Genomic DNA, 16,449 nt, shown 5'->3' with positions numbered 1-16,449 from the left:
ACCATTCAGGTGTCTCTACAACTGGTTCAGAAGGTAATGGCATTCCCACTTGATTTGCAGAATAACAGTCTGGAACTTGTGTTGCTAGGGTCTCCAATAGAGCATAATCATTCAGTTGCTGCCAAAGAAGAGCTTCTATGAGACACTGATGTTCATACAGTTCTGGGGGAATCACACCATGCTCAGCAAATGTATACAATAGATCTTGGTATCCATAATTAGTGGACGTGCCATATAAGAGTCTATGGATCTCCTCCATGTACTGTTGCGTGGATTGCACTGCAGGATGCAGATTAGTAGGTTGTTGAGAAGCTTCACTTACTAATTTGTTTGTCTCTAAACTCCCGGTGCTGCTGGTAACCGAAATAGTGGGCTCATCTTTACTCTGTTTAGACATCAGTCGATCAAGAAAGCCCTTCTCTTGGTCCTTACTTTTTGCTGGAGAGTCATTTTCACTGGCTCCAGATTTAAAAATCCCAGAAAGCACACCTGCACCAATATTGGAACTACTTTTTGTTTCGTCTCTGGTCTGAAGAGAAGGAAGTTTGGATGAAGTATCTTCCTCTGATGCCTTGTTAAATAATCCAGACAAGAAAAGTTTTTGTGCTGAAACTTTATCTTTTTCAACACCACCATCTTCAGAGGACAACAGTTCAACTGGTTTGGCCCTCTGAATCTGTGGGCGGCCTTGACTAGGTTTAATTCCAGAACGGTCTTGTTGCTGCTGTTTCGGACTCTGACCAGGAGAATCTTTGTTTGTTGCTGTTGGTTCTTCAGCTGTTGTAGTAAGTTTGCTCAAAAACCCAGATAAGATGCTACTAGACTCATTTTGCTGATTGCTTGCACTTTGAACAGACGCATTTGCTGGCTGATTGCTTGACTGAGTATGTTGTTGCACAGATTCATCAGAGGTGGTCATTTTGAAAATGCTAGAAAATAGACCACCAGACTGTGTTGCTCCTTGTGACGCAGTCTGACCTTGACGTTGTGGACTTTGCAGCTGGCTTCCAGGGGCAGAATGTGGCTGCTGTCCTACAGAAGGTGATTTCTGAGTTGCAGCTTCTGAACCCATTTTTAAAAGACCAGAAAGAAGTCCACCCGATTGGCTTGGAGGGGGTGGCTGCTGGGTAGAAGTTTGACTCTGTCCTGATGCATCTGGCCTAGTTGTTTGTTGGTTAGGCTGACCTACAGGAACAGATTTTGTTGACTGAGCTGGAGTATCGACTGATGCAAGTTTGTTGAAAAGGCCTGAAAGCAAACCCCCTTGTGCTGGCTCAGGAGTTGGAGTATGAGAGGGAATCTGATTTTGTCTTTGTAAAGGCTGCCTGTTTCCCTGCTGCTGTTGGCTGGATCCTGGTTGTTCTTGTTGTGACTGTGTTGGTGTTGAAAAAAGCCCAGAAAAGAACCCACCCTGCTGGGGGGCACTTTCATTTTGACCAGATCTACTGATTTGCTGCATGGTTTGTGATGGGGGTTGTGCAGTGGCAGTATCTGCAATCTTATTAAGCAATCCAGAGAACATTCCGCTTGGTCCATTTTGTGGTACCTGGTGAGGTGGAACTTGGTTTTGACGTTGCAAGTTTTGTCTGTTAGTTTGCTGTGCATTAGGTGGACCAGAACAAGGGGCTTCCTGTTGTGGATGACTTGGGGGGGCTGGATCTTTGGCATTATTAATGTCTGAAGCGCCCATACCAAACAGGCCAGAAAGGAAGCCACCTGTCTGAGAAGGTGACGGTTGTTCAGGATGTTTAGTGCTCGGTTGTGAGGTCAGTGTATTATTTACAGGATGTGTCTGTTGAGGAGCACTCTCTGGGGCTGTTAGCTTGTTAATAAATCCTGAAAACATTCCACTTGGTGTAGTAGGTGGAGGTTGTGGCTGTGCATTTGGTTTGCTGGATTGTTGTTGATTAGGCTGACTGCCAAGGCCACTTGGCTGTTGTGACCCTGCAACAGCATTCTCTTTTAGTTTTAGGAGCCCCCCCAAAAGTCCTCCTGTTTGACTTGGAGGTGGTTCAACTGGCTGTGGCTGAAATTGCAGTTGACTCTTTGTGTCTGTTTGTTGTTGACTTGGTTGTGGACTACTGCTCTGTTGTGATGTTTGCTGCTGTTGAGGTTGGGATACGTCTCCGGGTGCTGGGACAGTTTCAGGTTTGGCCAACTTCAAAAGCCCAGATAAGAATCCTCCTGATTGAGGCTGAGGTGAAGCTCCTTGAGATGGCTCATTGGAGGTGCCCTCCAATGCTACTTGCTTAGTGACATTTTGATTTTCATGGCCTGGTGCTGACTGGATATTTGCTGTTTGGGGGCTTGAAACTGTATCACTGGCCAATTTGAATAACCCAGAGAAAATTCCAGTGTTCTGCTGTGGTTGGCTGGGGCTTTGAGTATTTGCAGGTGATTCTTGAAAAGAGCTCCCTTTGTTGGAGGGATGTTGCTGTTGTTGGTCTGCTAATTGGCTGCTTGTGGTAAAGCTTTCTGGGGCAGCCATTTTCAATATTCCTGACAACAGTCCTCCTGACTGAGGAGGTGCAGCCCCTGGTTCAGCCTGGTTTGAGTTCTGGGTGCCAGTAACAGTGGAAAGTAGCCCTGAGAATAATCCACCCTGTTGAGGTTGACCAGAATTTGTTTGGGGTTTGTTGTTGCCAGATAAAATACCAGATAGCAAGCCCTGAGACTTGGGGTGTGCTTGTGTATCAGTTTGGGGCTTTGGTTGCACCTGAGACTTTGGATGACATTGGTCCTCTGGCTCAACATTTGCTCCATCTTGAAGTTTAGATGGATTTTCATTTCTCTCAACTTGGTCTGCATCCAGTGTATCTATTTTAATCTCACTTTGATTTTCAGTAGACAGGCACTCATTATGACATTTTTTAACTGTTTCTATGATTATATCTGCAGAAGCTTCTTCTACATTAGCTGGTTTTACAGGATTCACAACAACAATGGGAATACTTTGTGCAGTTGCTGTTATTGGCTTTGATGAGGCTTGTGTTCCAATCTGTGGCTTTGGTGGTTCGGTTGGACTGGCTTTAAACAGATTAGAGAACCAACCAGTATCTGTATTTCCTTTGGAAACACTTTCAAGCAATGCTGAACGACTGGACAGTGGCGATTTAGCACCAGTTTGGAGTCCGCCAGGTTTAGATGGATTGGGATCTTCACCTGTTGTCAATTTTAGAAATCCAGAGAGCACACCACCCTCTTGTTTAGGCACCTGAGTACTAACTGGAGCATCCGATGAAAAGAAAGGAAGCTTTAATTTATTGCCAAAAGTACCAGACACATCCTCCGATTTTGGAGCCTCGACTGGCTTAAAAATAGAGAACATTGAGGGGGCCTCAGCTGGCTTATCATCAGGTTTATTGTTTGATATGAGTGAGTTCAATGACTTCTTAAAGGGGCTAAAGAATCCAGGGTCTTCTGCAGGTATGTGACTGGCAGACTTTGCTTCAGTTTTACTCTCTCCTAGCTTAGCCCCTCTGGGCATGGAATCAGGTAATTCTCCAGATGATTCTGTTTCAGGTAAGAGCTCTACTGACCCACTTCCTGATCCCCCACATGAGGACTGGTGCTCAGGTTGTGTGCCAGACCCCTCTAAAGAAAAACTCTTGGATTTATCCATTGATGCTTCTTTAGACTCTGTGTTTCCCTGAGATATATTTGGTTGTGAAGTATTGTCAGCTCTAGATTTGTCTCCAAAAAGCCTGAAAGGGCTCAATCTTCCAAGCACTGAATCAACCACTGTTTGAGTCTGACTTGGAGTGGAGTCCTGAGTTTGAGAGCCACTTGAATCAGTAATGTTCGTAGCATCAGTCTCTGATGTGGCACTAGGTGGTCGACTGACCTCTGGGGACTGAAATGGCAACAGTGACTGCAATGAGAACTTCTTGTCTGCACTAGGTTCCTGATTAGCAGGTGGTACAACAGCGACAGGAGTTGGACTACCAGTGGGTTTAGGTATGAAAGAGAACAGTTTGGAAATACCAGACTCTGCCTGGGGAGGAACTGGAGATGGAGTTTTTGCTGCCGTTTCTGTTGATTCTGTCATTTCAGCTGCTGGTTTAGTATTTGTGAATGAGTTAAGCAATGAGCTCATGGCATTTTTAACACCTGTAATACCTTGTCCTACAGCATTTTCCTCTTTTACCTCAGCTGGTTTACCCTCAGTTTTAATTTCTTCACTCCCTGTTTCTGTTGTTGTGACAGATTTTTGCATTGATTCATATTTACTAATTTCCTCCTCTCTTCCAGCCAGATATTCTGACACTGTGTCAACTAAGTTTTGAAGTTCATCCATAGTATCATGATACTGCTTATTTGGTTGCTCCACAGGTGACACCATTTCATCTGGGCCCCTTGTGCAAATATCCTCCATGCTATTATGTTGTTCATAATAGCCCTGTGACCATTCATCATAAGAGGAAATATATCTTGAGTTATTGTAGTAACGGTCATATTCAAACTGTGCATTCTCTTCTACAAACGCAATATCATCCAGCTCCTCTTCAGACCCAAGAGAGAACTGCATTTCATCAGATCCTACAGAACCATATTCACTTCTTGCTCTCATCCTGGCTTCCTCCTCCTCACAATAAATTGTGTAGTTCTCAAGGGTGTCTTCAAATGAGGTTTTGGCCCACATCCTGGTTTTGTACAACAGCCCCTCCGTATTTAATGCTTGGTCTGCCCTACGAAGTTGCCTAATTGAAGGGAGGATGGAAATCTCGGGAGGTGAAATTTCATCCTCAAAATTTCTAGCTTCCTTATAGACCAAACGGACATTACTGCTACCTGTGGCTGTTGTCCTGATGGGATTTCCAGATGCATCATACTCCTCAGCATCATCAGGGGACATTGCATCACACTCTACTGTCTGATAGAACTGACTGCCTTTGGAGTCACCCGGGCTGCTCACGATTCTATAAATTTCACTCTTGGTCTCATCATCATCATCCCACGTTTTCTGCGCTGGTTCCAGGTAATCATCCAGTATGTTGTCATTAATTTTGTATTTGGTCTCCCAGTCTTCAACTCCCATGCCTGAGTCCACTGGAATCATCCGGACATCATCTGTACCACTTGAAAATCTGATGTGCATAAATTGAACGTGCCAAAAGCATAGATGAGGATGAGAATGAGTAGAAAGAGAAATTAACAAAATCTTCAAATCAAAATATATAGATGAATAAAAACAAAGAAATATAAATACAAATGTATGAAACAACTGAAATGATGTAAAATATTTTCTGAAGGTAGATTTACTGCAAAAAAATTACTTAACTTTAGATTTTATAACTTGACTTTAGAAGCGACTCTTAGATATTATGACTTGGCTTCATAGATTACATCTTGAACATAAGTGCATTTTGTCCTACTGCATGACCGACTGTTGAACACTGTACTTGATTTTACCTTGTTTAAACCTAAAACAAGTAAACAATTTTGCCAGTGCAGTAAGAAATGCACTTATATTCAAAACACATTATCTAAAAACAACTCATAGTAGCTTATTCAGGGTTGCATCAAATAAATGTATCTTGTTTTAAGGATTTTTAGATTATATGTGGGTAATGCAATATTTTCAAATGTGTTTGTGTAATCAAGTGTTTCAACAAACCTCTGTTCCCTTCCTTCTCTATAATCCAAGTCATAGCTCTGTATAGAGTCTGTCCTAGACTCTTTTGGCAATGCCTCATGCTGTAATCTTCGACCAATGGGATACTGATGTACGGAGGAATTAGGTTGAGCTGTGGTGTGGTATCGTGGAGGCCTGCTGTTTGTCTCACTGCGATAATCACTGTCCCTGTCATCCACAGCACTGTCGTGGTCATCGAAAGCTACAGCACAATGAAATCCAGATGTAAGTAAAGTCTTGTCAGGGAGGACTGCACCTAAAACTTTGCATTCACTTCATTTCATATAGCATCTGTATTTGAGTGTTCAGGGCAGAGACTCCAACGTACAAATTCAAAAGGATAGTGAACATTAACAAAGCAGTGACAAAACAGTGTGATATGCTACACTCCATAATAAACAATTTTTATAACAAATTGAAAAAATATTATACATCAGTTATGTTATATGACTTCATATTTCATATCACAAAGTTTATTTGTCAGATCACTGCATAAAAGCTAAAAGGCGATTCAAAATTGTGAAACTTATAAAGAAATGGTGACCAGTCACAGCATCTTCGCTTTACCTTATATCCAGTATATTAAATCTTAAATGTTGAAAAAAGTTCATGGAGATGTTATTTTTCAATTACACATTTCTAAATACAAATAATACACATAACAAATAAATGCATGAAGCAAAATAAATGGTAAATGAAAGAATTATGGAAAGCCAAAGTGGGAAAGGAAAGAGAATAGTGCAAAACCTCAGTTTGCATACTGTATGCACTAAACTTAGTCTTGTTGTAGTTAAAGGGATGGTTTGGAGTAATTTCAACCTAGGGTCCTTTGCACCATGACCTTGAGCCAAACACCCCCTCCAGAAGCTTTTTTTCCCTTGGTCGAACATTATTAAAGTTAGAGCTTATTTAGAGATATCAGCCGAATGGCTTTGTACAGGCGCTAATGGATCCAAGGTTGTATCTCGTAAATTACCCCACTAATAATGCCCGGAATGGTACCAAACTTCTACAGTAGTACAAATAGGTTCTGTAATCATAAAAGGAGGCATTGTAAAGTTTGTAAGTACATGTGGCGAGCAGGACGAGGTCAAGGGCCGGTGGCGTGATTACTGATGAGCGATACCTGCGCGACACACCGGTCTCGTATCTCTCACGGAGGAGCAGAAGCATAAAAGGGGGAGCGACGACAGTGGAGATAGAGAGAGGCCAGGGGTCCGTTCTTCGTACGTTGCTTAAAACATCCGAGATCAAACGAGACATCCAAGATGATATAATCGGCCTAATCATGATCTGGCTAATTGGGTTTTTCGAACACACCAGCCGGTTATGATTAGTATAGCTGGATTGAGTTATCTGAGATAATTGCGCGTGCATGCGCTGGTTTAAAAGGGGATATGTATCGATAGTAGAAACATTGATCAGCAACGCTGCTATTGGCTCACCGTGGCCAAAGAGCACGCACAGTTTTTCTCCGCAGCAGAGCAAAAGCTAGTAGTCGAAGTTAATGCGGAATTTTAATGTTTAATGAAAACGCCAGGGAAGACATCAAAGTCTGTAAAAGCCAGGAGATGGGGCTGGCAAATAGTAGCAAACAAATTAAATTCAATAGTGGGGACCATGTTAAATGTTTCTATCACTTGTTACAGTAGCCTATATACATTTTTGTATTATAATTATATTTCATAATTACTTTGTTCATTGTAATGTCAGAGCCACCACCCACTAGAACATTGGAACAAGTAAAAGTGAAAATGGTAATCTTTACTAAGCTACTTATACTGTTCTTGGTCTCTTTTAAAAATACACCGTTAAATGATGTGCATGTGTTGTTCATGTGCAGCAACCAAGAAAAAGGCTATACAAATTTTAATAAAAAACAGGTGGTGGTCCTGCTTACTGTCCACTTGTCCACTTACTCCCCGACAGAAGGGCTGGCCCTTGGGTTGAATATGAATTGACCCTATTGTGGGGGGCATCTCTTCCTTAGACCCACGGCAGGGACCAGTAGCAGCAACAGCTTCATTACTGGTAAATGAGCTTTTAATTATCTTAGTACACTGTAAAATAATTTGTTGCTGCATTAAATTAAGTAGGCCTATTATCCAAATGGCTGGTCTAAAGCCTGAATTGCTTTACTTTATGAAAGTAAAGCATAAAGTAAAGCACCCCCCCCCCCCACCACCCACCCACACACACACACACACAAAATAACGACAGGGTGCTATCCGTTCCTATGTAATAAAACTGGCACTATAGAGTTGCTTCAAAGGAACTTCAGAGTAATTTCTAATATATTATTTCACACTACTATTGCTGACCTTGCATAATATATCTTATTGCAGGCAAAAGATTGTTTGATCACTGGCTTTTCTTTACAAAGAATAATTGAAATAAAAAAGGAACTAAGCTTATTTGTCTTGACTTTTATTAAACATTTAGTGAATTTTAAAAAATGGTGTCCCACAAATGGTGCCGCTCTGCTACTAGGTCCGCCCGAGGTCACCATCAGGCTGCACCTCCACCACAGGGATCCTCTCCTTTCTGATGTGTAATGATGTGTAATACGGCACATGTAACAATAATGTCACAGTCCTTGTCAGGTGCAACCCTCAGACTTTTCAGACACTGAAATTTTCCCTTTAGTTGCCCATGCTCAATTTAAAACTGTGCCCTTGTCCTGGCTAGAGCTCCATTGTCCGGGTTGTGGGTCAGGGAATGGGGTCATCAAATACTGTCTGCAGGTATAGCCCCTGTGTCTCCAAGCATGTTGTAATCACCTACATAATGAAAAAAAATAGTTATGTTAGGCTCAGAATACGTGTAGCCTATATACAGTGTGCTTGATATTTATATTTTCCGTTTCCATGTTCAAATAATGTGCTACATGTGACTATGTGACTGATATGGTATAGTGCCACCAAGACATTTTAGTCAGTCAACTGCATACTTTTTGATTCCATTCCTTTTTTTTTTTTTCATATAATATTACAAATATGATACATTTAGAATTGTAATAGTAACTTACCTGCACATTTACACTGTTCACAAAATCCTCTTCATTGAGGCCTTGATGGGAACGTGTGTACAGTCTCTGGCACCAATCACGTTAGTGAAGCCTGACACAAAGGCTACTGTAAATCATACTTATTGGCCAAGTCATGATTGCATGATCTTCATTAAAAAATATAATGTAAATGCATTGGCAAAAAAAAAAAAAAAAATCTGCTTTACAACCTTGGGTCTGAAAAAAAACATAAAAAAACATAAAAAAAAAAAAAAAGCTTGAGCGCGAGGTAAACTTTGTGAATGGCACGACAGGCAGCACTTTTCACCAAGTTCACCGTATCACTCGCAAAGAATCTCAGGGAAATGCACACAGTTTGTGCTGTTTTTAAAGCCCGACTCCGACATTAAATGTGTTGTTCCAACAAATTAATGATACAAATGACACTCACGAGTCACGAGAAAAACGATATCTCTCTAAAAAGTACGCTATCGCGCTGCGCTAAAGGACTTCCCGGATCACCTCCGCTTATAAAGCCGGGATCTAATCCTGTTAACATGAAATAAGCCTGCTCGCGAGCAGGTTTAAGATTGCGCACCTGTTGCTATGACAGCAAGTCCAGGATGAGCGTCGAAGAACCAAACAATCCAAGATCATGCCAAATCGCCAACAATCAAATCCAGCTAAGTGAGTTAGCGACGTACGAAGAACGGACCCCAGGCCTGGATTTTATTTGATGTGTTGTGTCTGTTTTATGTGGCCAGCAGTCATCCGTGAGGGGCTCCTGGCTTATACTTTCATTTTTGTTTTGTTTATTTTGTTATTAAAAGTGTTGAATGTTCACCGGTTCCCGCCTCCTTCTTCCAATAACATCTGACCTTGTTACAGTAAAGTACATACAGTACACAATTATTAGTTAACACAAAGTTGTCAACACTTCAAAAAAATAAAAAAATAAAAATTGGATACACCCAAAAACTTTTTCAGCAACACCGGGTGATCGCACAAGACTTTTACGGGCTTTTCCCAAATCACGGAAGTGACCTCGACGTCCGGGTTAGCGGTAGCATAAGCCATCAGGCAAGTGTTTTTTGCTCGAGGTCATGGTGGAAAAGACCCTAGGTTGAAATTACTCCGAACCATCCCTTTAATGCAGGGGTAGGGAACGTCGGTCCTGGAGAGCCATAGCCCTGCAGAGTTTAGTTCCAACCCTAATCAAACACACCTGAACCAGCTAATCAATGTCTTTAGGATCATTAAGGCTACAATCAGGTGAGTTTTTTTCAGGGTTGGAGCTAAACTCTGCAGGGCTATGGCTCTCCAGGACCGACGTTCCCCACCCCTGCTTTAATGGCTTGGGCACACCAACACGTTAATTATTATTACTATTTTCCAAATTTTAGAATAATAGTAAAGTTAACAAATAAAAACAAATTGGATTATCAATTAAGTTTTAATTCAATGCTAGGCTTTTCAAAGAAAACACAGGCACAATTTAGATTTGTCCTAAGAACTAATTTTAAGAATAAAAGGCTTTAATCAAAAGGTTTGAGATGGCAAACAAATTTAGTAGTGTAGCAAAACCTTTGACTGGTAGTGTATATTAGACACCTTATATGTCTTAGATTCTGGTCTACTGCTGATAAATATAAAATTTTTGACTCAAATAATCACTCTCAGAAGCTGTATGTGTATTTGTGTTGTTTAAATCAAATTCCCTATTACAAGTGCAGCCAACTGCATCTGATACCCTCTTTCTCTCTCTGTGAATTAATACATCGTAAAAGAAAGAAAGAAGTGAAATGATGATGAGTTCCAACACACAAAATACGTACTCGGCTGATCATTCCACCCAAAGTATGTCCAATTGCCTAATGGTGTGGAGAAAGTTAAATAGCAGAAAACAGTTGTAATTTATAGCTGCATAACCCACAGAGTTTAAAACATGCAGAAAAATCTACTTTCTTATTCATTCAATATCATAAATCTACACCTGTTCTTGTTACAAAATACTATCAACTATTTCTGTGAATTACTCAAGGGCTTCATGGTTGCTTAAAGGGATAGTCACCCAGAAATGAATTTTCTGTGATTATTTACTCACAATCACGTTGTTAGAGAGACTGACAGTCTCAGTATTCACTTCCACTGCATCGTTCGTTTTTTCATACCATGAAAGTAAATAGTGACTATCATAGCATCATTCTGCCTACTATCATCTTTGATGTTTCAAGTAAAAAAGAAAGTCATACAGATTTGGGGCAAAATGAGGGTAAATGTTGACCATTTTTATTTTTTTAATTAAAAAGACAATCTTGGCAATATTAAAACAAACAACATAAAAGTATGAACGACATAATCATCAGGACTAAATGCATTACAACAGCTATTATTTACTGCCATCTATTGGCTTAAAGGGGAAATGTCATGAAGTTTTTCTGCACAGGGTGTAACAGTGTTAGCTGTTACCCATGTGATATTTCATACACACTCCTAGGGGGCGCTTGTGCGCTATAACTCCTTTGATTTAAACTGGTAGTAGGGTAGAGGAAGTCAGTTGTGTTTGGAAGCGGGAAGCATGGTGTTGTCCTAGCACCTCCAGCAAACACTTATTGGGAGTCCAGATTGAGAAACTTTGTTTCCAGGTCAATTTTGTAAGTTTTGTTTCTTCTATGTGGTGCACTTGTTTATTCATGTATAGGTCCTATATAGCTAATGCTAGACTTTTGTTCCTTTTTGTAGATGGACTCTTTATAGGTGACCTTATATTATGGTGTGAGGAATCGGTACGATTCATTAAAGCCCCACCTTTTGGATATTGAGGTTTACCAGAAAGAGAAGGTTTTCATCCATTTAATCCTAATGGATTAATAAATGTCCTGAGGGTAATGATTAACCACGGTGGATCGTAACTTTGTGGACTATTTGAGTTTTTGAAGGTCAATGTTGCTAGCCATTGTGGTACTGGGACATCATCACAAACATCATTGAAAATTGACTTTCATTGCATTGAATCTATTCTTTCCCAAGGAATCTCCAACCCTGAACTGATTATATATAAGTTTCTTTATTGTTATTGTCATTTCCTTATTTATTTTTCTTTAATTTACTTTGCAGATTTTCTATATTCTTTTTGACTTAGTGTACTGGTTTACCAAAAGTATTTTTCTTTTCCTTTTTTTTATATGTATTCATGCTTGTTCTGTTTATGATTTCTGATCTATCAAATCATTACCGAAACAACTTATATAAAGATATAAACATTTCATTCTGGTTGTTTTATTGTTTGTGACAACACACTGGGAAATATACATAGATAGGTGTTAGTAGCGTTAGGTAAATAGTTGGTGGGCCTCTCCCTTATTTCAGATATATATAGCTGTGGTCGTTTATATGGACAGTGGTTATAAGGGGAAAGATGAAAAGAGAATACTTACAACACTGGGAGGGTACTGGGGCCAGCTGTCTTCTCTGTGCTTCATCTTGCAGTGAATACTAAAAAATAGATGGGAAAACCGAAAGTTTTTTAGCTGACATCAGCTTCATAAATGAGGTGAATCAAATTATGTAAGATAGAGGTTTGCTTAAACTTATTTTTACACTGGCTAAAATGACAATAAACCATATCAACTAGAAGTCATTTGTAACTAAGTCCAGCACATTGGTCTTTTGGCAATATAAATGTGCAGTAACTCAGTGCTTACACCAGGTGGCAGAAGAAGATCATTCTTTCCCTAAAGAATACCTTTTTTGTTGTTGTTGTTGTTGTACCAATACAATATTGATAAAAATAAAATACAAACTACCCATACCAACATAACCCAAATCAATACACATTTGAAAATACAAATCTAAAGTTGAGTTGTTGTTTTTTGTTAAGAAAATGCACAGATCTATTTTGAGTCTATGGCTGAAAATGAATAAAAAACATTACAGATCATAAATATATCAATACCTTCACTGAGATTAAAAAGGTGTCCTGGCCAAGATAAACAGCCCGGATTTGCATATGCACATATATAAGTAGCAACATAAAAATAAAATATATATTTAAAAAAACATTCAAACATTAAAATCACGTCATGAAGTAATTCTTTAAATTGCATACTACAGTTTTAAAATGACTAAAAAGCACCATATTGTGCAGCCTCAGTGACGTTTCAAGAAAATCCCAGTTCGAGGTTGCGGCATATTTAAAGGCAGCTTTACCAAGATCAGAAATATGAGGGCAAGTGACCCAGTATGGCTTTACATATTAATAAATACCAGTTTATTGTTCTTCGAATGGTTAATCAAGACCAAGCAAATCTTTTATACAATGCACAGTGATGTGTTGACAATTTACAATCTGTAATAAATATTTTAGACACCATGATATAGAGCATCCAGAGAAACAAGAAGGAGAATGTTGATACACTACAACCACATAGTCAAGAACCGGTAACAATGTATGTATTATATTGCTGGATCTAAATTCAAATTCAAGAAAAGGATGTTCTAAATTCATCTCAAACAAACCTTACTAGAGTCCTTTTGAAAAATGCATTAATATTGTTTAAGAATGCAATAAATGAAAAAAAAAAAAAAAAAGAATTTAAATGCCTAGGCCCAAAAAGAAACATGTTACTACTTCTACTGTAAATATTCACAAATCTCTACTCCAACTAAACACACGCAGTCTGTACCTCATCATGTATCCTCATAGAGTTGATGCGGTCCAGCTTTTTAGTCCAGTACTGGGCCTCGTCGTCGGGTATATCTGCACAAGCCAAAAAATAATGGAGAAATAAGAGGGAAAGAAAGTCCGATATATACTGATAAAACTCCAGCTTCCACTATCTCACACTGCTCCCTTCTAGTTTCTCTGCCCACAGTGTTTAATATGACATGAGAGACCGAGGTTACAGCAGGAACATCACAAATACATCAGCAGCATCCTTCACTTTCACTTTTTCTTATGATGTTCAATCATATGTCTCAATAATTCTTTCAATTCATTTAACTTTTTAGGGCATACAGTGGTGCTAAAAACTCAACTCAACAACATAACAAAAAATAACATAACATGTTCCACTTTAGTCCTGGGAACCCACCTATCAGGATGCTTTGAATGTCTCGCTTATTAAAACTCTTTAGTGTGTTGAATAGGGAGACATCTAAAACATTCTTGGTCCCAAGGACTGGAGTTGAAAAACACTATAATACTATACTATACTATAATAATGAACAGGACTACCAAAAGGGAGCTCAAAACGTGAGTCGAGCAGCACTTGGTGAGGAGTGGGGTTTTTAGTGCCATATATCTCATCTTCCTTCATCAGAACCTCAGAATCCAGTGACGTCCATTCTCCAGGCCCCTCCTAGAGCAAAAGAGAGAGGGGAAAAACACCTGTAAGATGTCATGCCAACTCTGACTCTGAGATACAGTGCATGAAATAGAGATAAAACACATTTGGAGAGGGAGCGTTTGGAGTTTTCAAGTCAGAAAGCATACCTTTTCACCAGTGGCACTTTGACTGTATTTGTTTTACAGAGTATTTGCATTTTCAATTTTACAAATTCATGAGAACCACACTAATTTAGCTACATTTCTAGAGAAAATGTAAGTGGTCGCCTGTTGACAGTAGCTGTTTATTTTACTTAAGTAATACTTAAGGTTATGGGTTTAGATTTTTTAGCTTTTTAAAGTACCATTGGTTATCTTTATATACCCTTATTCCTTAATTGACTGTCTCTTGATTTAATCAGACCATTAATTATATAATTTGCGCTGTTGACTGGCACCCTGGGGTTATTTCATAACTGTCCAGTTTGAAGCAGTTCAAGCTAAGTTTCACATCATTTGCAATGCCTTCCCCACCCACCTCAGCTCCGGGCATGACTCAGATGCTCTTAATGTATCGTGTGAAAGGGGTGGGAGTGGCACTTTCATGCCTCAGCAGATAGACAGCCGAGTTGAGATGTGCGAGTCTTGAGGGCATGTTCTCTGTATTCCGATTGGCTGGTGATGCACACTTACCTCATCTGATTGCCGGATAGTGTTAAGTGGGATCCATGCTGTTCCTATCAAGGTGTCCCAGATGAGTCCTTTACTCCACACCTCCACAACCAGACCCAGGTCCAGACGATTTATCTCACTTGGGCCACAGATAGAGACACAGAAATAGAGATCAGACCATCAACAGACATGCATAAATTATTTTTTCACCCACACCTCTCTGTGAGTTTAAGACACTTCATCAGTGTCCATTAGGGGAGTCTAAAAATAGCTTTGCCAACGGTAGGTGAATTGAGAAAATGTACTAGGCAAATATTTTGCACAGACCATAACAATTTAATTTAAAATAATTAATAATACTGTTTTACAATGGAAATAAATAATGTAAGCTTTCTTGAATATTGGCAACTAACAATATTGGCAATGGTTGGCCGTCCATCTGTCTAACTCTGTCTGCCTGTCTGTCCGTCTATCAGAGATCTATCTATCTATTCAACAACAACAAGGATCTGCCTATCGTTCATTGGAATCTAAACTATATATATTGTTCCTGAGAAAAGCTGACAGTGTGTCCCATGTGGACTCTGCTTTAGGGTTAACACTTTACTTCAATATTGGTCTAAACAGCTCCTAAAATAATTTTTTAACAAGCGTTTAACAAGCTCTTATAGAGAAGTTAAACTACAAGAACAGAAATATTCTCTGCAGAATTCCAAGAAACCAGACCCATTCTTCACAATCATATTTAATATAAAGACACGGTCATTATCTTAGGAAGTGGGAGAAGAGGAGGGGGGATTAATTATAGGTCTCTCTGAACCCTACGATCAGAACAGTGAATCTTTTAGGAGTCCTGCTACTGCTAAATATTTTAATTTCTCTGTAAAACTTATAATTGTCTCTCCCACTCCTCTTTAGTGATTCTCAGTGGTCTCTAAAGAGCTTGATGCTGGTAGCAAAGCTTTTAATGCAGCCATTTGACTACATTTCTCACTTAGCAAATCATTTCTTATCCAAAAAAAAATCTAAAGCAGTTAAACATCTTGCAAGTAGGTCAGCATAGTGGTTGTGAATCTTCCCCTTTGAGATTTGAACCCAAGGGGTCAGGCTTTGGTTATGGTTAATGTGGATGGATGTCACCTTGTAAAAAAGAATGACAATAAACGGCACTTCAAAAAGGAAGTTATCAAACCCTACTATAGACATCATAGCCAAAAATTTACTGAAATTATATCATGTCATTTTGCCATACACACTACCCTGGAAATCCAGAGTTCTCGCGAGAGCACAATTTGAATTTGCATTAATCTTTCAGATTTAGGTCTGGATTCCCAGGCTACATACACACCACATAAACAACAATGAGGTTTGTTCTCATGTGTTACGCAGCACATTTGAGCTTCTGCAAGAACCAATGAGGTGCGTTCTCGCGCGTCAAGCAGGTTCAGTTGAGCTTCTGTTTGTTTGCTGATCAATGTGATCGTGTCTCTTCAGAAAATTTGGAATAAACCGCTCAATTCATAGGATTACTTTAACAATCTCTTTATGAACTTTTTGAAGCATCAAACTGGTAGTTGCGATGCTGTCAGTGAAGAGTACAGAACTGGCTCAGATTTGATTAAAATTATCTTCATTTGTGTTCCGAAGATTGTCGAAAGTCTTACGGGTTTGGAACGACATGAGGGTGAGTAAAGGACCGAATTTTCATTTATTGTGTGAACTAACCTATAAGGTCCAAATCCAACTTGGACATGCCCAAACAAAAGGGCAACAGTTATTAGAAGAATTAAATCATGAATAATAATCCTG

The 16,449-nt window shown here is 39.5% G+C and overlaps 1 protein-coding gene across 1 annotated transcript in view; it reads right to left on the bottom strand.

Moving 5' to 3' along the window:
* unc13ba (unc-13 homolog Ba (C. elegans)) overlaps positions 1 to 16,449 on the bottom strand; it is a 105,073-nt gene that overhangs the window by 65,567 nt on the left and 23,057 nt on the right. Inside the window, exons 4-9 of the mRNA XM_079608753.1 lie at positions 14,662 to 14,779; positions 13,879 to 14,002; positions 13,328 to 13,401; positions 12,080 to 12,137; positions 10,478 to 10,513; positions 5,618 to 5,837 (exon numbers count right to left, since the gene is read on the bottom strand). Coding sequence (XP_079464879.1) covers positions 5,618 to 5,837; positions 10,478 to 10,513; positions 12,080 to 12,137; positions 13,328 to 13,401; positions 13,879 to 14,002; positions 14,662 to 14,779 — 630 coding nt within the window. The remainder of the gene's footprint in view (positions 1 to 5,617; positions 5,838 to 10,477; positions 10,514 to 12,079; positions 12,138 to 13,327; positions 13,402 to 13,878; positions 14,003 to 14,661; positions 14,780 to 16,449) is intronic.

The sequence above is a fragment of the Phoxinus phoxinus genome (genome assembly GCF_949152265.1).
Source record: "Phoxinus phoxinus genome assembly, chromosome: 3".
Classification (NCBI taxonomy): Eukaryota; Metazoa; Chordata; class Actinopteri; order Cypriniformes; family Leuciscidae; genus Phoxinus; species Phoxinus phoxinus.
Note: the sequence above shows the minus strand (reverse complement) of the source record. Positions and strands in the feature narration are given on the sequence as shown.